General features: G+C 40.7%; 1 protein-coding gene across 3 annotated transcripts; it reads left to right on the forward strand.

The window, feature by feature from the left end:
- The first annotated feature begins 556 nt into the window (after positions 1-556).
- On the forward strand, positions 557-24,718 carry vps53 (VPS53 subunit of GARP complex). Of its 3 annotated transcripts, none has more exons than XM_034547893.1 (22): positions 557-718; positions 1,247-1,327; positions 1,936-1,985; positions 2,079-2,145; positions 6,813-6,899; positions 7,379-7,494; positions 8,114-8,233; positions 10,291-10,369; positions 10,531-10,674; positions 10,765-10,907; positions 11,478-11,619; positions 12,285-12,380; positions 12,794-12,888; positions 13,938-14,180; positions 15,932-16,079; positions 16,429-16,511; positions 16,623-16,701; positions 17,042-17,190; positions 17,306-17,375; positions 17,567-17,704; positions 22,282-22,386; positions 23,000-24,718. In XM_034547893.1, exons 1-22 carry the CDS (start codon positions 602-604, stop codon positions 23,162-23,164), a joined length of 2,517 nt encoding a protein of 838 aa, XP_034403784.1. In that variant the 5' UTR covers positions 557-601; the 3' UTR covers positions 23,165-24,718. The 3 variants fall into 3 exon arrangements, with proteins under 3 accessions (XP_034403784.1, XP_034403783.1, XP_034403785.1); XM_034547892.1 differs by having other exon boundaries at positions 571-718; positions 12,282-12,380; XM_034547894.1 differs by lacking the exon at positions 1,247-1,327 and having other exon boundaries at positions 582-718; positions 12,282-12,380.
- Positions 24,719-24,772: the final 54 nt, after the last annotated feature.

Here is a 24,772-nt window from a genome sequence, read left to right on the forward strand (position 1 = left end):
TATGTCAGTCTTTCAGTTAAGTTGCAAAATAACCAAGCCGATAATCAACATATCTATTTTGTCCCCCTAGCACCATGTTTCCCCTTCTTATTCTGATTAATGCATACATTTGTGTTTAGAATGGTTTTCAATAATAATAAAAAATATTACCCTTAAATCACACCTTCAGACTTCAACAGCTCTTGTTCATACGGATGTATTCATGTGTTAAATGTGTAGAACTAATAATATAAACAGTTATATACTTTGAATATCAGCTAACAATATGCTGCAGACATATACATTATTACAATGAATTGTACTCATCAATGTTTTGACTCCCTCCCTCTAATTGTCACATCTTGCCAACCGATAATGTATCATAAGCAAAGTTATAAACCCCTAGTCGTATTTAACACTTGGTTGGATAATGCATGTGCATTTCCAAAAGGTCTGATTAGTGATACATGTGTAATCCAATGAAAGACAGGAACGGGTGAAGCGAGAGATGTGTGTATGATATTCCATCGCTCAACATTTACGTCAGATTTCCGATAGCCGTGAACGCACCGCTTCTCCAGCGTCGTCTGGTATCCCAGAAGCCTCCTCACCAGGAAGTGGTATGCCGGAGAGCTCTGGTTTTGTTTTGACAATGATGGAAGAAGAGGAATTGGAATTTGCTGAGGATTTGGAGGCTATATTGCATCTAACCCCAGAGGTGCAACTAGCCATTGAACAGGTACCCATTTGACCTCGTTACCTCTGCGTGTTTTTAAACCATGTAACAGGGTGTTGCTAACAGACCAGCTGTTATCAGGCTCTCTGGATGTGACACTGACGTTACTCTATTATGGCCGCTCACGATAGCTATACAATGTGGATGCCCCCACTATATGAACGTCGTTTAGCTTCAGACACATTTGTCTGAAGGTTGTTTATATATATTGATGTGACGTCAACGTGAGCTGGATGTAATAATTAGTTCACAAAGCTAAATTGACCTGTTACTGTCACTCTTCTAAAGTTTTTGCTCGTGAATTTAACTAAAAAACCGTTAGCATCTGTAATGATATATTCAATCAAACGTATATATAAACAGGTGTGTCTGCATTGGATGGCTCAAGTATAGAACCGTTGAATAACGATGACGTGACAAGGCATAACCAGTAGGCATGTTAAAGGCATCCCAATGTACACAGCATCAAATATTCAGTGTAAGTTAGTCTGCCACCCTCTGACTAACCGTCGTGTGTCCTTCGTGAACAAGGTGTTCCCCAGCCAGGACCCCCTGGACAGATCAGACTTCAATGCTGTAGAATACATCAACACACTGTTCCCCACCGAGCAGGTACAGTGAAGTTTACACCAGGGTAAGTCTGGCTACAGACTTACCCTGGTGTAATGCAGACTCACATTCATGACAGTGTATAACCTAAAATAAGGGTTTGCACTTTAAAAAAAGATGTTATATATATACTGTATATGATATACCTAATCCACATACATGTCTGTTTGTATACTCTATCACCATGAGGGGTCACTGTAGTTTGTGCTCATATACATAAAAGGGCTCCTAGTAGTCTGCATGTATTTTACCTCGTTGGATTTTGTGTGTAGTTATTCAACAGTTGAGGGGTTGCACATACCCTGCATTTGATATGTAAATATAATAGAACAGCTTTTTATAATTTGAAGCAAAGTAATCCACGTGTTTAAGCACAAATGCCTGAATATCTACAAAGTATGTGTTTCTGTACAGATGTGTTTTGTTTTGTATAAAATATAGGGTGACCAGCACAACATATTAAAGAGCAGGATACGTTTCAGAATGATATAATAAAGTGTATTACTAATAGAAAAGACAACTTGTGTTTGCTTGTTTAATCCACCCATTATCGATTGTATGTAAGGTTTCTTCATGTTTTCCTGATTTCTTGTCTTTGTGTTTCACCTTAGTCTTTGGCTAATATTGATGACGTGGTAAGCAAGATTCGGCTGAAGATCCGGTGAGTCGACGTCAACAACTTGATAATGCATGTCTTGCTTTTTTTGTAGATTACCCTCAATTTACTTTTGCCATTTTTTGTAACGTATGATAGGCGCCTGGATGACAACATCAGAACAGTTGTGAGAGGCCAGACCAATGTGGGCCAGGATGGCAGACAGGTGAGTTGAGCTGCAGGTCATATGGGGACCTACTACAATGGTCATACAAACTTAATCAACCAATTTTTTTCTGCAATGAAGGTCATCACCTTTCAGATAAAAATATCACATTTCTTTTATTTGATATATATTTTTCAGTAGTTGTCATATTTACATAAGTGCTTGAATTATATTTATTTGCTACGGTGGTCTCTATAAACAGATTCTGCATTGATATGCATTCAGCAGGCAACTGGACAGGATTTTGACATCGGAAGAGTTCTGGTTTCCACTTGTAGACTGAGTTGTTGTGACCAATCAAATTTGAGTAGGGTTTGGTTAGATGCAGGTAAACAGTCTGTGTGTAGAGCAAAATAAGCAGAACTGGTCTCTGAACCCTCTGGCCATCTTGTGACGACGTAAACGCTGAGCAGCACACAGAAATGCAGTGTTAGCCCGAATATCCGTGGGCTATACCTGACCCCAAACAAGATTGCCCCTTGCCTTCAGAGGCTTAGCCGTTATGAGTTGTTCACATACGCGGATTGACATTTTTGTTGGTCTCAGATAAAATGAGAGTATACAGTATTGTTCCTCACACATTATTGTAGACATACAGCATGTAGACCTTGCATGCCCTAATGGGGGATATGGGGGTGATTAACTACATCGACATATTGTACTTACAAACCACCAGATCTGGTCATCACTTGTGGTGCTAAAAACATCATTCTTCTACTCAAGCCACTGGTTGCTCCCAACCCAGAACCAACCCGCTTGCCTGCTCATTCCTCTCTCCACTTTGCTTCCATGGAAAAGGACAAGATGACTCAGAACCATTCCCACTGCTCAAACGGCCCCTCTCCACAGAAAGCATGCCTGGGAAATATATTTTTGTATGTAAATACTTACATTTCTTTTAAACCCAGGCTTTTGAGTCCTTGCCTTTTCTTGTGGGAGCATGACGGAAAGGAACAGCCCATGCTGATTTAGTTCAGGTCGTCGCTCTATCAAGGAGTTGTGACTTTAAGGGAATGTGACACCTGACGGGTGAGTCGTGTATGTTCTGACCAGTTGACATGATTAGGTGTGCCTTGTCGTCAGGGTGTCTGGCCTGGTGGCCCTGTCTTTAACGTTTAGCTACCGTTTGGTAGCGGAAACGGTCCAAATCCCCTCCAGACCAATAACATTATACAGTCACACACATTAATTTGAGTTTGTTTTTCCAACCCCACAGTTCCAACATTTCCAGAGGGAAAATCCTTTCTGCAGACGGAAAGACAGAGAGGTGTACATTTCAAGATGGCGATTGAAACATAAAGACAGCAGGAGAATTAAACCAACAAGATCAGAAATGTAGTCATTTCTGCTGTTGACTGAGCTAAATGCAATCCCAAGGTTGAAATCCTAGACGGCAACATTTATGCAGGATGGAGAGAGAAAGATAGGAGGAGAGAGAAAGTAGGGGAAGTCTGAGCTGGGGAATGATTTGACTTTTTCCTGTAGGGACAGTTAAATGCTGCAGCTCAGACCCTGGCAGCTAACAGAGCTGATATTTAGTTTGTTGATGGCTGTGTTACTCAGCAACGATAACAAAAATTAAATTTGTAAAAATAATGAAATGTCTATTACATTACATTAAAACGGATGCATACACACATGGCCCCACAAGCCAAAATGGTGACAGTATGACTGACTGTAATAAATGGTGTCCCGTGGCAGAGAGACAGACCTAGTTATAATGACGTGAACGCTTGTCTCTAAATAGTAATTATGGCGGTGCTCATATGCGGCTAATTTCTGAACAATCTGGACTAATCCCTTTTAATCTGGATCATTTCATGTGGTCAAAATATTCCGGGATGTTACTTAAAGTAACACCTAAAGTGCTGAAGATGAGGGCAGATTGTTGGAATATCCCGACCAGTCCGGTTGTGTTGTCAAATGTACACAACTTAACACAGATACACAGACAGTATCTGTATCTGGTTGTAGTCTGTCAGTCAAGCGTTTCCTACCCCATACATACGCTGTGGTACAATTTAAAAGTTTAAAGAAAAATAAGTAAAGTTAAAGTACAGTTAACTTGAATTTGCAATTAAGTACAGAACTTGATTGAGTACTTAGTTACGTTCCACCACTTAGTATTGATATGGATGCAATAGAACATACGTAATGTTGGTGTTCTTATGGAAACAGCATTAATGATGATAGAATGTAAATGTCAACTTTAGAAAAGGCTGTTCACAGATTTCTTGTATGCTTTAACAGTTGCTTTTTTTTGTCTTCTGTGTCATAATTTATTGTGTTTATACATCGTTTTCTGTATTTGTATTTCTTTTAAAAAGAATAAGTGTCACACTCTATATCTGACTATAATATCATCTGCAAACACCAGCTGTGCCAAAATGTAGTTTTGCTTTATAAATGGAAAAAAATGTTTTTTTTGCAGCGGCATAGTAGCATATTTATATTTATAACAAAGTACATTAGAAGAAGTGGTGCTTTGGATATTATTTACTGTCAGGCTTAGCTAGGGTTAAACAATTGTTATAACACTGAGTGATTCTATATAAAAGCTCTTCATGAGCTATTCTTTTCTCTGTTAAGTGAAACACACTTCTCGCTAAACTGTATCTTTAAAAAGGTTTACATGAAGCGTTGCGCTTAGGCAATGATCCAACTGTCAAAATAACCCTGTTTGATTGATCAGATGTATTGTTTTTGCCCTTCAACACTGATGTCTGTCTGAGGGGGAAGTGCATCCCAAGCCTGTTTAAGCTTCTCTGTGGAAACTATAATACCACCTATATGCGTCCTGGGACCTGTGCTGCTCATTGCATGTTAGGGATACATTGACTTGTGTGTTTGTGTGAGAGTAGATAAGAATCTCAGGCAGGGAGGCGCCTGCTGGGCAGTGGTCTCTCTGCTTTCCTCAAGGCTAAATACAGGAAATGAGAGCTAGGAAGCGAGCCAGATTGACACAGCTGAGTTTGCATGAGCGACAATTGCAGCCTTGGAGGTTCTGGCATCTGCATGCACTTTGTTTGCTCAAGAAGTCCTCCAGTGAACTTCTCTAAAGATTCAATGGCACTCCCTTCCTCCTAACGCTCAGATCAAAGAGTAATCGTATAACCTGCATGCTTTTTTACCCCCAATTCATTTATCAAATCACCCAACAACCAAAGGGTGGTTTAAATAATGAAAAGGAGTGTGCAGAAGCCGACTGTAGTTGCATGCACACTTCTTTTTTGTTGACAGAAAAATCATATCATACAGTTAGTTTAAGAACATTCAGGTTCTCTCATTAATGAAATGAAATGATTAATAAATGTAATTAACAAATACAATTTTATCGACATAGCTTTTTTGTGATTTCATGACCCGGTTGTATGGCGTCGTCTCGACTTTGACTCTGTCTCAGTGACACTGTCACCAAGTGCTGCGCTTTGGGAGAATTAATCCTCTGCTGCCAGTGAAAGCTGTATTTATGTTTGTGTGGAGATGCTTGTAAACTTGGTAAATTCCTTGCACAGTTGGTGCCGGCTGTTAGCATTCCGAGAGAGAGAGAGAGAGAGAGAGAGAGAGAGAGAGAGAGAGAGAGAGAGAGAGAGAGAGAGAGAGAGAGAGAGAGAGAGAGAGAGAGAGAGAGAGAGAGAGAGAGAGAGAGAGAGAGAGAGAGAGAGAGAGAGAGAGAGAGAGAGAGAGAGAGAGAGAGAGAGAGAGAGAGAGAGAGAGAGAGAGAGAGAGAGAGAGAGAGTTGTGTTACAGCATTTGGTCAAGTGAAGCCAATTACCTTCACATCAGATGTCAGAGCACAATCTCTGTTTAGGACCATCAAAGAACAGCTGCCATGTCAGATGATGAGGAAATATTAAAATAGCAGATTAACTATCTTACAATTGTAGCTGTCTAATGTTATCTGATCCAGTCTGGCTCTTCAGGCTGTTGAAACTGCTGACATTGTCTCTTTAGCCTTTACAGTGACAGCCTTTATGCAGAGATTAGTGTATAGCTTGTCAATGTCAGATATCTAGATAGCTCACCACTTAGTCTGGAAAGAAGACCTGGAAACAGCCATTAGTGGGATTTCTTTTCAAAATGAAAAAAACAAAACAGCGGTGAGTGTGGATCAGAAAATATTTTTGGAAATTTAACCCCAGTTTGGCACAAAATTATTCCACACTCCACCTTGCTTCTCACAACAAAGTATTTTGAGTGTAGCATATTATTTGTTAATTTAGGACATTTAAAGGCAAGTTTGTATTTTATGTTTGGGATCATACATTTTCATTCAAAAGTGCCCATGAATTTGTCCATGAAAAGAAATCAAGACTGTCTCTTTTTAGTTTCATTTTTGAAATTTCCAGCAGTTTATTGTGCATTTGTTAGGTTGACTGTTTCACAATTATAGCACAGTACGGTCTGGTATTGTTGTGTATGAAGGAACAGTAATGTGTTAGGGATGAAGATAGAGGAATCATTTATGAGCTTAAAGATACACACATATTGAATCTCGTGGAAGCACCAAACATTGATTGACCACCAACAGATATAAGATTAGTGATGAATGGACTTTGGTGCTAGAATTAGAACATAAATCAGAACAGTATCAATGTTTTTTACACACCAGTTGATATTGGGTCTTCTCTGTTTATTTCATATTGCATATTGTTTGTTTTGGGCAGGCTTTGGAAGAAGCCCAAATAGCTATCCAGCAGCTGTTTGGAAAAATCAAAGACATCAAGGACAAGGCAGAGAAATCTGAACAAATGGTATGTACACACATTCACAGCTACACACGCACAAAGGTGTTCTGTTGATGCTTATAAAGGACACAGGGTAGGAGCACAGGGTAGATACATCCTGTATCCTTTCGTTACAATAGAGGACAGCGGGGAGAGTTATTTATAGTTTAGATAATGCACCCTCCATGTATCAGTCTGTGTGTGTGTGTGTGTGCGTGTGTGTGTGTGGGACAGGGGGGGGGTCAGAGGAAGGCTGGTGGGCTGGGTGCGTAAAGAAAGGATGAGGAGAGATTGGCAAGCAGAGGCATGTAGGAGCAATGCTTTCTCAAACCAATGGGTGTGTCGTTCATCTTGCTCTGTTTCTCTTTGCCCCATCATCTCATCCAGTGAACCACCTACATTAGTTTGCCTTCTCTTACTTCTTCCTTTCCCATCTTTGCTCTTTTAATTCTCTTTTCTTCATGCGATTCGACCGACCTGTCTGACTCGTCCCTCTTTCTGCACAGGTCAAGGAGATTACAAGGGACATAAAGCAGCTGGACCATGCCAAGCGCCACCTAACTACATCCATCACCACCCTCAACCACTTGCATATGTTGGCAGGGGGTGTTGACTCTTTAGAGTGGGTACAATCACATTTAACTGAGCAGACCAAAACACGTACACAATTTACTCTCAAGCTTATTAGACCAAAATAAAGTATCTTTGGTGGTTCAGTGGCTTTGTAATTGTGACATGCCCTCTCTATTTTAGGATAAAGGATTAGTTGCTGCCGGTACAAGGCAGGTCTTGTATTAAACCCCAAAACTATAGGCTGAATGATGAGTTTTATTGCAGTACGATCTGTTTTCAGTGATGTCGACAAATTCCAAAAACCTGTGGGCAAAGCAGCTCATGTATATTGATGAAAGTGACGAATGATCTGATTTAACTGCAAAACAAGAAGACAAGCCCACACAATTTCACCTTTTTTTTCAGATCGGTGGAAAGAAAATCATACTGTGCAGTCCCCATAAGGGGCTTAATCATTTTAATCTCTGTATATACCTCTGTATTCTGCCATTCTAAGCTTCTCACCTATATTATGGTATGAATGAATTTAGACTTGATTGATGCTATGCTTTCTTTTGTGGCGTAACCACTTTACAATTCTAGTGTAGAGGATATCAATATAGATATTTTCTTTCTATAACAATATAACAATATCAATACCGGTAAATCAAATTTCTGTTGTGTTCCAGAGCCATGACCAGAAAAAGGCAGTATGGTGAGGTGGCCAACCTGCTGCAAGGAGTGGTCAATGTGCTTGAACATTTCCACAAGTACATGGGCATACCCCAGATCAGACAGCTTTCTGAGAGGTAACTAATATGCACACACTAACACACACACTCACCAAATTAAGTTATTTCTTCACATATTTTATTTAGCTACACCTTTTCTGAGTATCTGCTACATTGCAGCCGCTCTTGAATGCCTTGCTCGAGCTCACCGGGGCTGATGGGTGAGCAGCATAGCTGTAAGAACTCATTTCCAGTAGCCGGTACAAAGCTTGATCTCTGCTTACAGCTGAAATATTCCATAGCTCGTCAACTGAATTTGGCTGGAGGTATTTTGTGTATTACATCCTGTTTATGCAGATATTCACACACATGCACGCACAACCCCACACATACAGGAACTCACAGGAAGGAAACACTGAAAAGGGTCTTATTATACCAGAATCGTATTCATTGTGAGAGATTAGAGGCATCATTTTGTGTGTGTGTTTGTGTGTGTTTGTGTGTGTGTGTGTGTGTGTGTGTGTGTTAAATGCATTTAATACATTATGCACAGAACAAAGTGCTTTGTTACATTGTTGTTTCTCACAGTCCTGACTGATTCTATTTCCATTATAATATTATTTTCCAAGAACATAAAAATCAACTTGGGACATATCGTCCAAGCTGATGTTAAAGTTCAAAGTAGTGTTGATCCTCAAAAACAAAAAAAGGATGACCATCTGTTCTGTTTTGACTGAGGTGTGGCAGACTGTGTTCATACCAAGCAACAGCTGTGTAGAAGAAGAGACACTGCTGGAGAAACAGATGATAGGAGAGGGGTGTGTGTGTGTGTGTGTGTGTGTGTGTGTGTGTGTGTGTGTGTGTGTGTGTGTGTGTGTGTGTGTGTGTGTGTGTGTGTGTGTGTGTGTGTGTGTGTGTGTGTGTGTGTGTGTGTGTGTGTGTGTGTGTGTGTGTGTGTGTGTGTGTGTGTGTGTGTGTGTGTGTGTGTGTGTGTGTGTGTGTGTGTGTGTGTGTGTGTGTGTGTGTGTGTGTGTGTGTGTGTGTGTGTGTGTGTGGTAGAGACAGACAGCTGGACACAAACAGTTAATAGAAATTAAATAATAGAAAATCTTCTCTGCAAACAAGGGCAGACTGGATATAGAGGCAGAATGTTGGCCCGGATGGTGAGTTCACAGAATTACAGCCATATATATGTATATTTAATAAGAGCAAGACAATAAATTACTACATTCTTCTATTAAATTCTGAATTCATACATGAAACAAAAGAGTAGACTTACTTTAAATCTGTAAGAATTATCATAGAAATATGTAAAAACTAATCTGAGTGGGAAGGTATATTTCATTGAAATATTTCTGTCAATTAAATTAACGAAATAAATAAAAGAACTGAAGAGGAATAAAGAAGTTATTATTATGTAGGCTAAAAAAATGAATGTGCCTTTTGTCCTGACAGCACTTTGAATTGTGACTACGTGGAGTCAGTGTAGCTGCCACCTTTTAACAGGATCAACTAAGATTCTTCTTTAATGAGCCTTTTTCTTTTCTTTGCTCGATGCTGTCTGAACTACACGGTGACTGTCACAGTTCAACTGACAGGCAGACCTCATCTTTGGCTTTGTTGCCCTATTGTATACTCTAACACAGTCAGTCCTGCTGCTGACAGCTTGCTCTCTGTGACATCAGCTTATCAGAGAGTGAGACACTGCTTAAACAGGAGCTGTAGAGCAATGTGTGTGATTAGAGTCTCATACTCAGTAGCTGGCCAGACGCATGTGGGTAGTTAAGTAGCCGACAGCGGGCACTTGAACTGAAGGCGACCAGTTCAGTTGGCATCCATCTGTGATTTTATCTCTGCACCCTCTCCTGTTTATTCTGGACGATTGGGTGGCTTCGGGTGTTGTCCTTGGTTAACCCGGCCTGGATGCCTTCAGGCGAACACAGCATCTCTGGGGACTGGACATATTCGGATTGGCTCATTGCCCTCATTAATTATCAATTATCCATCATTCTTGTAGTTTTCCAAATATGTTGAACTAGCGATTTTGCGTGTGTGCTGTGACACTGAAAAAAACCTCTTGATATTTGACTGATTGAGAATCCACTGAAACATTTTGTGTCATTGGTTTATTGCAGAGTAAAGGCAGCTCAGAGTGAGTTGGGGACTCAGATCCTGGCTGATTTTGAAGAATCTTTCCCCTCTCAAGGCTCTAAGGTAAGAGTATGTTGTCTGGGAATGTGGATCTGAATTCAGATTTGTTAAGTTTCCATTTTATTTCTCTACCCATGCATTCCATTTTTCTCTATTTAGACAATGTTCTTGTCTTGTTTGTCCCCCCCGTACTAAACTTGGTGTCAACCCATTCATCCATCCAGAGACCAGGTGGTCCCAGTAACGTGCTAAGAGATGCCTGTCTGGTGGCCAATGTGCTGGATCTGCGCATTAAACAGGAGATTATAAAAAAATTCATCAAGCAGCAGCTCTCAGAGTACCTGGTGTTATTCCAGGAAAACCAAGATGTGAGTAAGAATTAAAATGTCATTATAGAAATACTTGAAAAAGGCGGTATTCAGGAATTAAATGTAAAAGGTTTGTATCCTGTTGCTCAGGTTGCATGGCTAGACAAGATTGATCGCCGCTATGCCTGGATCAAACGGCAGCTGGTGGACTATGAGGAGAAGTATGGACGCATGTTTCCTGAGGAGTGGTGCATGACGGAGCGTATTGCTGTGGAGTTCTGCCACATCACCAGGTAAATACACATTCTGACACGTATAAAAAACCATCTCGGAACAAGCGTCGCAATTTAAATGATCTTCGACTCTTGTTTTGGTTTGTGGCTTTCGCCTGTTTAATTCATATTTTATGTTTTTTCCTCTTTCCCCAAACTAAGAAAAGAAAATTAAGTTTAATTTAAATTAAAACAGCATCAATTGAAAAATTGCTTGTGGGACTTTTCTGCATTATGAAGCGAACCACACTGGTATCGCGTGCCTGACTTGAGTCTGTGATTCGGCTTCCTGTACAGTTGAAGAAAGTGGCGTGACCTGGTATCCACATTTCTCAGTCTTTTCCCCTCAACTACATGAGGGAAGAAGAAGTGGGCATTGTTTGTGCGTTACTCCCAGCTGCAGCTGACAATAAAGAACATCTGGCAAAAATCGCCGAAGTGTCTTTAGAAAAAAGACATGTTTTTGCGAGAGAGAAAAAAACAAATGAAACAATGATGTACTAACAAGGATCATTGGAAACATTTTGTGATGTTAAAGCTTAGACGTCAAACTGATTGTATGTCCAATTTGATTTCATGTGTGTTTCTCAGGGTGGAGCTAGCCAAAGTGATGCGAACACGGGCTAAAGAGATCGAGGTGAAGCTGCTTCTATTTGCTATTCAAAGGACTACAAACTTTGAGGTTCTTCTGGCCAAACGTTTCACAGGATGCACCTTGACGGACACACCCGGAGTGAGAAAAGCACACACAGAAAAACAAACATACAGGGCTATTCATAATTAACTGCAGCTGAAAACGTTTAGTATTGTTTTAGCAAAATGGAAGCGTGCAGATTGGCCCCATTAATTAATTAAGGTTGCTGGTTTTCGTTTGTACCAAAATCTCATTTATTTGAAACTGCAGATTCATAGCTTGTTGTGTTAAATACTCTGTGAGACAAAGAGTACTCTCCGTGTCACAGCTTGAAGCCTTTTAATCCAGGTCAATGATGGTGTGTGGCGGTAAAAGCGATACACACAGAATGAACAGATTATGATTATTTTGTTGGGGGGAATCTAGGCCAAGCTTGTTCAGAACTGATCATATTTAGGCTAGTCCGAGGCCCCTTGGTCCTCAGTCCAGTTTACACCCATGCCTGTTTGGTTCTGTAATTCAATCAGGGATTTAGTTGGGTGGATTTTATAATTGGAGGTACAGTTTCACCAAAACTTCCCATTAAATAGTCTACGCAAACATGGTGTGATGAGACCTAGATTATATGTAAAAGAGTGTGTGATACTTACAGAAACAGTTATGTCAGTCATGGAATGCCTTAGTGGCAGTCAAACCCTTAATGTTGCTCTAATAATTGAGCAGTAGAAAAAAATACAAAAATGTCATCTGTGCTTTTATAGCAGAAGAAGCCAGAGAGCCCTCTCGCCTCCACTAACCCCTTCCTGGATGATGAGGGAGGTGAGGATGTGGGCGCAGATAAGGACGAGGATCTGGCTAAGGTGAGTTGACCCATGACCCTATCTAAACCTGTTCTGCAGCATAAAGGGACAATCAGTTGTTGCTTCCTTTCTTTAGGCCACATTGATTTAGGGGGGGGGGGGGTGTTCGCTCGCTCATAAAGGGGAATATGATTGGCTAATTTGCTCTTGGCAATGTCGTGGCAAGTAGAACAGTGGTGTAGCAGCCATATTTAAATATTCTACCATGTTTTGGACAAGTTAACAAAAAATAAACTAAATGATAACCTTTCTTTAGAGTTAAGTGGAGTGAATAATGTGGTAGCTGAGTGTATTTTATACATAGGAAATGACACCACCTTGCTGAGCTGGAGGCAAAACATAACCTTCCTGATCAGTAGCTACAACTCAATCCAGTTTTATCCCTAATTCCTTGTCTCCCCCCATTATTTTAGCCAAGGAAGCCAAAAGCTCCAGACAACCCTTTCCATGGCATTGTCTCCAAGTGCTTTGAACCTCATCTCTACGTCTACATAGAATCCCAAGACAAGTGAGCCACATCCACATACACGCCGGTCGTGGTACACAGCCAGGATCAGGAGCAGGTTGTGTTTAAAGCTGGCACATGCATCCTTTTTCCATTGCCCACTCATCAATCAGATCCCCCACCTCCCATTCTACTTTATGGCCTCTTCTGTCTTTCCATCTCTTGTTCCTGTACATGCCTCTGTCTCCACTGTGGCAGAAATGTTTCCCATTAGCTACACGACCACAGACGCTGGGAGAAAGAGAGAGAGGGAGGTTGAATAAGTGCTGCGACAGCAGATCTGCTTATTTTCCTTCCCACCTCTTGTATTTTATTTCCTTTTTAGTACCCCTCTTTCTTTCTGTGTAATTTGTCTTTCATTCTTCATCTAAATGTCTTTCTTTCTTCTTTTATTTCTATATATTTTTGTGTATTTCTCTCTTTCTTGTATTTGTACAGTCTTTTTCTGTCCTCTTCCTTCCTCAGCCTCCTCTGTTTTCTACCCCCATCCTTTACTTCTCCTCCATCAGTCCCCTTCCCCAGTCATGGTGATCGCTCCTGAAACTGAGCACAGCTTTGCTTGCATGCAGTCCCGGGTTCTTGGCTCTCTTGACCGTTAAATACTGTTTGTCTCTCCGAGGGAACAGGATTGACCTATTCCGCAGCTACAACCTCATTTCAATCCAAAAGCCTTAAACAAGGCAACAGCCAGATCAGCCTGTTCCCAGTGGGACATAGCAGGAGAGAACAGTGGCCTGCTTGTTTTGTCCTTGGCTTTAGTTCCAAGATTCAGTGGGAATGGACCACACCAACTGACTGTGGACCTGTTGACTGTGGTACTGAAGATTTTGATATGCTTGGAATATGTTCTCCTATTTATCCATGTGGCACTCTGTCTCTCTGCTTGTTATTATATCCTTTTATTTATTTTTGGGCTTAACAACTAATCGTATGTTTAAATGTTTATATTTGATTCATGTAATTCCTTTCATGTGCCCCTGATCCAACCACCCGTGGGTGCATGTGTTTGTGAACCTATGTGGGTTTGGCTGTACATTTCTGGGCATCTGCAGGAACCTGGGCGAACTGATTGACCGGTTTGTGGCTGACTTCAGAGCACAAGGTCCACCCAAGGCAGGCACAGAGGAGGGCGGAGCAGTGCTGCCCAGCTGTGCTGACCTGTTTGTGTATTACAAGAAGTGCATGGTGCAGTGCTCCCAACTGAGCACAGGAGAACCAATGATCGCCCTAACAACCATCTTCCAGAAGTTCCTGAGAGAGTATGCTTGGAAGATCCTCTCTGGCAACCTGCCTAAGTAAGAATGGTTCAGGTTTGGTCATTTAAAAACAAAAATAATAATAATATCTTAGAATTGTCCTTTCTCTTATCAGTGAAGTTATAGTCTTAACATAGAGCGAGGGATACTTATGGTTTTCCGAGAGTAAACTAGTAGAATTAAAACAAAGAGAGATTTCAGTGTAGCAAAGAAGGTTAGCATGAGCATGGCATTGTTGCGAGCTGCTGAACACCAACTGTAGTTTTTACTGACATTCCTAAAGCAACCAGCTTCAATAGGAAGTCACGTCCAGAGTGACTTCAGCACTCCATGCTATGTTGCTGGAGCCAATAAGAGTGAATATGTTATGTCATGGTCAGTAGATAATGGCTCTAAGACAGTCTGATTGATTTGAATTGACAGAGAAAAGCCTAATTTTCTTTCTCAAACAAAAATTTCATATTAATATTATAGTATAAATTTTTTCTTCTTTTCAACCAAGCCAAAACCAACAATAAATCAATCATACTAATAGTGTATTTCTTTGTGCCAAAGATCTCCATTACTTTCCAAAAACGTTTCAAATCACACCATTTATGAATCACACACACACCATCATGCTGACAAGAACACTCACTAGTATTTCAACAGTTTCCAACCATAAGAATCAGTAAATGTTCTGGGCAGTGACACAGATATTTATTTAGGATTCATTTTTTTATAAACAAGTATATCATTCCCATATTTGTCAATTCTTTTGGTTTGGTGACTGCGCTGTTTGGGAGTTTAGTTTAAAATGTAATGTCTTCAGTCCTCGCTGTGTTTGATGGATTGGAATGGCATGCTATGAGGGATCTGGATTTGGTTATGTTGTGGCAAAGCCTAATGTGCTACCAGTAAAAACATAGCTGGCTCAGTGGCATCGTTAGAACTCATCACTGGCTATGGTGAACACAAACACACAGGCGTGCTCTGTTTCTGTCTCAGATATGCATGCATGCTAATTACACTATACTAATGTAGACCATACTCTGAGCTATATGCAAACACGATACAGAGATGCACTCAACGGCTTTTTGCAAGAGCGTACACTTGCAGACACGGTCGTCCAATGCGGTGTGCTGTGAATTGGTTTTGCGAGGTTTGGAGAGGCCCTCGAAAGGAGCTTGAACTATGTTGTGGTTTTTACCCACGTCTCTTGTTATGACGTTTATTAATGACTGGGCCGCCGTTAAAGCTTCGTTGGTGCAGCATCCCGACACTTGCGTCTGCTTGTAGTTATGCCTGTTGTGCCTCGGTTATTACTTCTTTACCTGTGGTTCCACAAATAGTTTTTCTTAAGGCGCGATAGCAAAGGAGGTCCACATCAGCCAGTTTTAGGAAAAGCAAATCTGGGGGTTTGTCTGAAACCCTGATCCCTTTAATTCACCATATAACGTAACGGCACACGATAATCTATTCAAACACAGTCACCACAAACATTTAAAAAACAGAAGACTGAACCAGCAATCACTCAACATTTGATTGATACCTCAATCCGAGTACTAGCACTTTACAACAGCTAAATCTGTATTATTCATCACTGGCAGACTATATTTGTTACAGTTATGATCAGTTGACAAACCCAAATACAGAGTCAGAGTTTTGTGAATTATCATCTGTACACACATACATATATATATATATATATATATGGCAGAAACTACTGATTGGACCTTAAGTAATATCCCACTCTTCATGTTAACCCCTCTGTCTCTGTCTCTGTTCTCTCCTGTTATCTCTCTATCCAGATCCAACAGTAACAGCGGGGGTCTTACCATCAGCAGCCTGCTGAAGGAGAAGGAAGGCTCAGAGGCTGCAAAGTTCACAGTGGATGAGCTCTGTCTGATCTGTAGCATCCTGAGCACTGCAGAGTACTGCCTGGCTACCACACAACAGGCATGCACACAAATTAGGAATACAGATGCATAAGCTTGAAGAATCTATGAATCCCTGCCTTAAGTTGACTGTAGCAGTGACTTTACGCTATTGAGCATAAACAATGCCCATCATGTAGCAGTTACACAATAATGTTTGACCTGTGTTTCATCAGCGTTTTAAGGAACTCACAGTGGCAGTTCTGATTACAATAAAACCTGAAAGGTTTCATCCATGCGGTTTTTCAACACATGCAGCATTTTTTATTCAGTATTTAAAAAGAATAGTCCGACAAACAGTTGAAAGGAAGCACTCAAAGCAAGCTTTTTATGCGTTTTTATATCTGTGTTTTTGTTTTTCTATGTTCCAGTTGGAAGAGAAACTTAAGGAAAAGGTAGATAAACTCCTAGTCGAAAGAATACATTTGACAGGGGAGATGGATACATTCAGCACGTAAGTAACAACTACCAGACCAGCAATGTTTCTCTCCTCAAAAAAGAGCCGACCTAGAATATGACGAGTATGTTTTAATGGTGTGAATTATTTACTTTCATGTTTTCTCAGTGTGATTTCAAACAGTATCCAGCTACTCGTTCAAGATCTGGATGCTGCCTGTGACCCTGCTCTTACGGCTATGAGCAAGGTTTGACACACAAACACACACTCACACAAACACAAACACACACACATACAAGCAAATTCAGGTCATAAAGTATAAATAATTTGCTATCCAATACCATTGCCATTCATTAGAAGTACATATCATGGCCCTTGAAAGAAAATGACATAACACATGGTTTCTGGCGTTTTTTGTGAAGGTCTCTGCACCAATCATCATTCAGATACTTTAAAATTCCCATATTCTACACAAAATATATCTTAAAGAGGCACATAAGCCTGAAGATGAACAATATTTGAACGCTACAGGTATGTAGCCTGTGATATTAATGCTTCCCTCCCTTCTCTTGTTCTCTCTCTCTCAGATGCCGTGGCAGAGTGTGGAGCATGTGGGGGACCAAAGTCCTTATGTGACGTCAATCATCATGCACATTAAGCAAAATGTGCCGAACATCAGAGAGAATCTGGCCTCCACACGCAAATACTTCACACAATTCTGCATCAAGTTCACAAAGTACAATAGATACATATACAACCTCTACACACACATTAATATGCACATCGTTGTTCTATCCAGAAGTCTTGGTGTTCCTAAAGTTGATTTGTTGTTCACATCTTTCTTTCCTTAGTTCTTTCATTCCCAAATTTATCAACCACCTGTTCCGATGTAAACCTATCAGCATGGTGGGCGCTGAACAAGTAAGTTTAATTTATTTTAACACTAAAGCTTAATTTGAGCTGCACTGCAAGTCATCATCTTCAGCACCTTTTAAACCGTGCATATTACAAAATGCATGCTTTACATTCGTTATGTGCACTTTTATACAAGTTTAATCTTGAACAACTGTTCCTATGCCTGATTGTCTGTCTTGTTTATCCAATTCCACCAGCTCCTACTAGACACTCACTCCCTGAAGACAGTCTTGCTGGATCTGCCCTCCATCGGCTCCCAGGTGCTTCGCAAGGCACCTGCCAGCTACACCAAAATAGTGGTGAAAGGCATGACCCGCGCAGAGATGATCCTTAAGGTAAGAGACCTTAGATGCAAGATGAAAAAGCACTCGAGCTTGCTCTTACGGCCAGTAGAGATTATTTCAAACAGTTTACTTATCACGTATAAACTCAGAATGAGCTTGTATCTTTAACTGGTGGATTTTAATGAGAAATTGAGTTCTTCTCTAAATACAAAGTAGTTCAACTTCAACACATTATCAGAGCCACTTGATCTTTATGGGACACTTCAGATTTTATGACATTTACCTTGGGTGGCTACATTCATGCTGGCCATTTTTACAACCAAAGCTTCACTTTCTGACCTTTTAAAGGCTTGGAACTTTACAGAGACCCTTTTGTGTGAGTGCGGTCTGAATGAGTTTTCTTTATCTCTTGTTTGCCATTGTACAGAGTTAATGTTGAAATTCTGACATATTCAGTTAAACATGAGCGTTGGTGTTGACGCTCACGCGTTACCAAGAATAGACTGGCACAACGTGCAGAGAACAGTTTTTTCCACTGATTAAGGCTCCATCGTAAGAAACAACAAAAGACGACATTTCTGCTTTGAGTATCTGTGGCTTGATTGACGAGTCACTATTAAAGTGTTGGTTTTGAGTCGCTCACGCAGATTATCTACTTAGAGTTTATTTTGGGTAGAATAATCCTTTCATTGTGTCTTTAACCCCTCTCGCTAAGCACTTTATGAACACATTTCTATGAAATAACCCACCTCGGGAATAGTCATCGAGCTCATGCACTACTGGTTTAATGAGTGAGAGATGGGCCAACACAAGACACACACACACACAAACAAACAAACATATACTTAAACACAGTATGTGGTTGACCTTGAGCCAACGGAGAGGTGTAAATGAGTGAGTAAGTACATAGATTTATGCAACAATGCGTCTATTCACGAAAACATGTCCGGTACAACATGGTGCTTAGAGGCTGAACATATTTCTGCCTGTTAGCCTTCATAATTAACCTCATGAGACCCTAGAGGACAATGGTATGTGGCTGCCGTAGATAAACCACACCCTAATTAACTGTCTCTAGCGTGTACAGAAATGCACACACACACACATGTTTGTCCCTTTATTTCCCTTTGACTCCCAGGAGGCCTTCTTTCCTTCCTGTGAAGTTATGGTGGTTGGACCGCCTTGACGTTTGTAGCAGTTAGTGTGACCTGCTTTAATCCTGCTATGCTGTGCTATACTTAATGTTGTTATAATATTGCAACCACTCTTAAAAACTGGCCTGGATTTGGGCCTTCCGGCACATTAACTTTGTTTTGTCTCAGACATTGACTGCCAGCAAACCCCTCTGACCATTTCAGATTTGATAGCCTCTTCTGACTGTTTTCTACTGGGATGCACACTGTTCCATATGGTTTGTTTAAGGTTTCTCTTTGTTCCCTGGACAAATGCCCTGAATGTACTGTATATAAAATGATTTCCACTCATCTGCCACACATTAAAGGGGCTTTCACATTTTATAATTATAGAATGCATTCACATCAGCATTCACATCAGCATTCACTTTTTCTGGATTGGACTGCCAGTGGGCCCCTTCAGCTGGAATGTGATCTATATGGCTTCTGAAGAGCTCTCAAAGACGTAGCTAACACTGCACGAAGGCCTCCGAATGATTTACATCGAATACTAAGACAGAGGAAGACATAATAATCATTGTGGAGGTTAGAAGAAAAAACAGCAAACATCCTTCAGAAGAAAAGTCTTAGTGATAATTAGAATGATACAGTCCTAACTAACACGATGCAATCAAACATTGCATTTGGTCCTTGAAGGCATAAGAGGATGAGTTCTCTGCGTTGCATCCCTCAAAAATAAAAGAAGAAGTATCTTCTGTGAACGTTTCCGGCCTTTGAGAGAGAAAGCCCATATGAGTAAAGAGAAGCTTTTGGACTATGGCCAGCATTTTAGCCATCAACTTTGAGCAGCATCAAGGTTGCTCACAGGTAATTGCTTCCACCTTGGGCTGAGACTGAAGCCTCTGAAAGACAAACCCATCTAGAGAGGGTCAATACAAGAATTCCTCTGTCTGGCCTCAACAATAGTTTTAAATTCCACGCTGTGATGCTGTGTCTTGAAATCAAATCTGGCTTACACCCACCAAGAAACTGCAATTCATGGGAACACTCGAAGGAGCACTTTAAAATGTTCAAATCTCATTTTAAGATTTAAGCCGATTTCCAACTGCAGGATTCCTTGTACATTTCAAATAATTAAGCATAATGTAAATTCTTAGAAGTGGAACCGTGTTGTTTTTGCACATTTTTATTTATACCCTTAAGATCTTTTTTAAATAGTCCGTAAACTGGAGTGTAAGCAAAGCTTGTGTTTCTACACTTAGTCCTGAAAATGGGTCGGCTGTCGCTCATGGGGGATGAGCGGTCGTCCCGCAACTACAGGCTACCCGGTTCGATTCCCCGCTCTCCCCATTGTTGCATGTTGAAGTGTCCTTGAGCAAGACACTGAACCCCCAGTTGCTCCATGGGTGCTTTACTGCAGCTCCTTAATAACTAAGGGTGGGTTAAATGCAGAGAAGAATTTAGAAAAACTATATAGTTTTGAGCTAACAAGTCAACATCAAACACTAAACACAATTTTAGGAAAGATTACTATTTTTTTTTCTAACATCACTGAAGGGGCAAAACAATTATATATATATATATATATATATATATATATATATATATATATATATATATATATATATATATATATATATATATATATATATATTCTATGTCCCTTGTTTTCCCCTTCGATGGTGTTAAAAAAAATCCTAAAATTGTGGTTAGTGTTTGATGTTGACTTGTTGGCCATGGCATGGACGCAGCTGCACCTTTTCAACCTTAGATTATGGTTCTCGAGTTGATTTGATGATCTCAAACCAATCAAAAGTATCCGGTTGATGTTGCAAACAGGTGTGAGGTAACTGTGACCCTGAGTACCACTCTTCTTTAGATTTGTTATGTCAGCATACATTTAGCACACATGGACGAACATAGATATTTATTTTGAGTTTGTGGTGTTGACTCCCGAGGGGAATGTTTGTCTCGTTAGCTGCCAATAGCTTCACAATGTGTTCCCGCTAGTTGCTAACTTTGTCTCTCAGCTGTTTGGTGCTGGGCAGGTACCACACAGGGGTTTGTCACCGCTTGTTTGCTAAAAGCAGCTGAATGAAGTGAGAGGAAACCAAAACAATGACATTCTGCGTCCTAAAACCCAAACAATAAGCTTAAAGGTGCTAAAACAGCCCATGAAGCTGAAGGGAATCCTGATAAACTATGTGGGTTTATTAATACTAGCAATTCCTTTCACATTTCATTTATTGTTAATATAAGAATATTGATTTGTGACTGTTTAAACTAAATATTGGGCTTCACTTCAGTCCTTTTTATGTTTCCACTCCTTCCACAGTCTGTGTGCAGCTGTCAGAGTATGTGTGAGTGTTGAAGATGATATATGTGTGTTGTCTGTTTTGAGAGCTAGTGCTCCGTTGTGTTCAAAGCACATGGGTTTCTGTCTGAGGCAGCCTCTCCTGGCCGGTACGATGCCTGTGAGACGTGGCTGTTTTCCACGCTCCTCCAGCCCAGCTCTCTCTCCAACTTCTATAGTTTTCTTCTGGGACATATTTAAAAGTCAAACCCCCTTCCCCACTCGTGTTCAGCCTAAATGCCCCCCACTCCCCCCTCCTTACTCAGTTGCACTCACTCTCCCTTTTAATGCTCGTTTTCATTCTTAAACTACCTCTCCCCCTTTCCTTCTCTTTTTTTTTTTTTTACAAGGTCCCTACAGGCCTTTCCTTTGGCCTGGCTCCAGGACAGTTGCTAAGTAAATCACTCAGTCAGCAGGGCTAGTAAGAAAGCAAAGAATTCCACACAATCCTGAGCCTTTCATGCCTGCTCTTCCCTCTGTTTCTCTGCTGCTTCAAATGCTACACTCTCTCCCTCCCTCATACAGTATGTTTCACCTTATGTAGAAAGGAGATATTGAGTCTTTATTTATTTATTAATTTTTGTATAGAAGTGAAGGAAAAGAGAAACATTTTTTGAGCTGATCCCTGCATGCATGCGTATGCATGAGATGGGAGGTGGCGGTCTGTCGGCCATGTGTCGGTCTGCCTGCTCTGTAGCGGCTGCAAGTAATGCTACCCGATCCACGTTTTGCTCACAGGCTCTATTGTCGGGGAGGGAAAACATAGAATCCACTCCAGAAAGACATGTGCCCCATTCAATATTTTCTGTCTGATCTTGACTCTCGCAGATTTTTGCCCAGACTCATTATACCCACAAAATAATTACGGGTGAAACCAATTCTTGCCAACCGATGCATGGAGTAATTGGCGTGTAGAAAAGGGAAAATAAAGAGTGAGTAGTGGGCTCCTAAGTACAGAACCATAGTCTCAACTTTGTTTGCTGCTAGAACTACTTGGGTTGTCAGTTGTAGCCCCCCTCTCCCTCATTTGGGCCCGAGCCGCCCCATGTGGGATCATTTAAAGATCACTTGGGTCGTTCCATGATGGTTCACAGAAAAGGAAGGGAGGGGTGAAACCAACATTAAACTCTACTTTTCCACAGGTGGTGATGGCCCCACATGAACCGCCAGTGGTGTTTGTCGATAACTACATCAAGCTCCTGGCTGATGGAAATCCTGAGACCTTCCAAAAGATTCTGGACATGAAGGTCAGTTTGTTTCCACTGGACCAAGAATGTAAAGACATAGTTAGACATTTTGGAAAATCTGGTTATTTGTTTTTTTTCTGTTGAGAGTTAGATGAAAAGATTGACAATACTTTCAACTCTATAGCTTTAATATGGACCTGGATCTGCTTAGCTTATCAGCGAGCCCGGTTCTTCGAAGGGAACTAAATCTGCCCACCAACACCTCTGAAGCTCACTAATTATTAATTAATTAATTTATAAATCATTCATTTTTAACATCTGAACATAACCATCCATAAAACTACAAGTTGTAGTCTTTGTCCCTTTTTGTTTTGTGTATTTATTTAAATATGTTGGTGAACTTTAGAGGTGCTGCTAGGTGTATTTTGTTTCCGCTGTACAGAACCAGGCTTGTATGTATCCTGTCATCTAACGTTAGTATTGTAATATTGCATTTTCTGTCACTGTTATCTCGTCTTTTTTTCCCCCATTTTTCCATATGATTCTGTTTTGCATAATGTTTTCTAACATGTTCCTGTGAACCTACACACATTTTTCATGTTCCTCTTATTTTGTGTTCTAAGAATGTTTTTTGTGTGATTTCCCCTGTGTTTGTGTGTACTCGTGCGTATAGGGCCTGAAGCGCAGTGAACAGAGCAGCATGCTGGAGCTCTTCAGGCAGCGGCTACCCACTCCACCCTCCGGGGCCGACGGCGGGCCCTCTCTGTTCAGTACCACCCCTGAACAGGAGTCGTCTCGCATCCGCAAACTCGAGAAACTCATCAAAAAGAGACTTTGAACAGACACACATTGAAATTACATCCTGGAAATGAAAAAGGCTGCCGGCTGGGATGGTAGTCACGTCCTTTTTACTGTAATTCATCTCAACTTAATTGTGCTCCATTCAGTTATCGCGGAGAAAGAGCAAAAAGTTGACGAAATTTTCTGACTGACAGTAATATGAACCCAAGATGACGCTGGATTATGAAGAAACTTCCTCAAACGCTACTTGCTGTTGTTCCATATGTAATTGACTTCTGTAATTTCCCACCTTTCTTTTCGTGACACCAATATTTTGTAACATTAGAACATCATTGCACAGTGTATGCACTCAGAAAAGCAATTGCAGCGCTATTAACTAAATTGTGCTCCGAGGGCCTGTGGCTGCCTCTCGGGACATGTCTAATCCACAATGAGTACAGGAAGCCTGATCTTAATTTAAGTTGATGTTTTCTGAACATAACATATTTCAATGGTAGCCATGGTTTATCTCAACTATTTTAATTTCAAGTAGAGGATGAAAAGGTTAAAATGTATGTGCATGTCCGCCATCCATTGAAGTGGACATGGGTGTTGGGATTGTTTGTGTGAACGGTGGCCTAAAATGAATCACTGAGAGTCCCCATGTCTGGGACATATAGAATATTTTTGATTTCCTGCATCACCAGTCACTCAGTGATGTGAGGCTGGCTTTCTCTATTTAAAAAAAAAAAAGGCTTTTCATTTGTGCCGTTGCCTGGGCAGTACACTAAGTCACGTCCATACAAGCGCACATGTGCATGTAAACAAGGTTTAGTTCCAGTGTATCCATTTATTCGTCCTAACATATTCGTACAGCAACAAAATGTTCAGTGATCTCTGGGTCTCCCTCTTAAATGTCAAAAGCATCACAGTAAGAAAGGAAAACCATCTCTTTATTTGAAGTCAATGTCCTGATCACTGATTTGAATGCCAGTGCCTCTCAGTAGTAACTGTTGTGACTGCATCAGTGTACACTAGAGGTAGGCTAATGGAGACACGAGTGCCACCATCAGTTTGCTTAACCAATGACGCAATAGAGGTTTCTTTGCATCACAAATTACCTCTTTGACAGCCATTGGCAGTTGTGTGACCTGTTGTTTGAGTTTGATTGATTTTGAATACCCACCATACTCTGCATCTGATCGACTAGTACTTGTTGTCTTCTTTGCTGAATTGTACTGCTCATCAACAAGATAGGTGGACGATTGATAGTATTAATGATTTCCACCAGATATGGTTGTTTTTCCTCAGCCTTCTCGTATAGTGCTATCATATACAATTACAATGACCTAATGATGGGAGAAAATGTCCCATTGGATCCATTGGAGATTGTTGTGCATCATCAAAATGTAAATCTCAAATGGTAACTTTGATGTTGATATTTCACACTGATAACAAGAAAAACAATTGGCACTTCATATCAGAAAGGTTGCCTACCCCTCGTGTACACATCCATGCCTTCAGGTACAAGATGTTGCTTGTATGTATATTGTCTGAATTGTATGCGACACGTGCAATTGTTGAACACCATTAAAATATTATCATCAATGTCCCCCTCGTGCTTTATCTAATGAGTGTGTGCTGGGTCAAGTTAGCTTCCAGCCAA

Source organism: Cyclopterus lumpus, chromosome 13 (assembly GCF_009769545.1).
Source record: "Cyclopterus lumpus isolate fCycLum1 chromosome 13, fCycLum1.pri, whole genome shotgun sequence".
In the NCBI taxonomy this organism is placed as follows: Eukaryota; Metazoa; Chordata; class Actinopteri; order Perciformes; family Cyclopteridae; genus Cyclopterus; species Cyclopterus lumpus.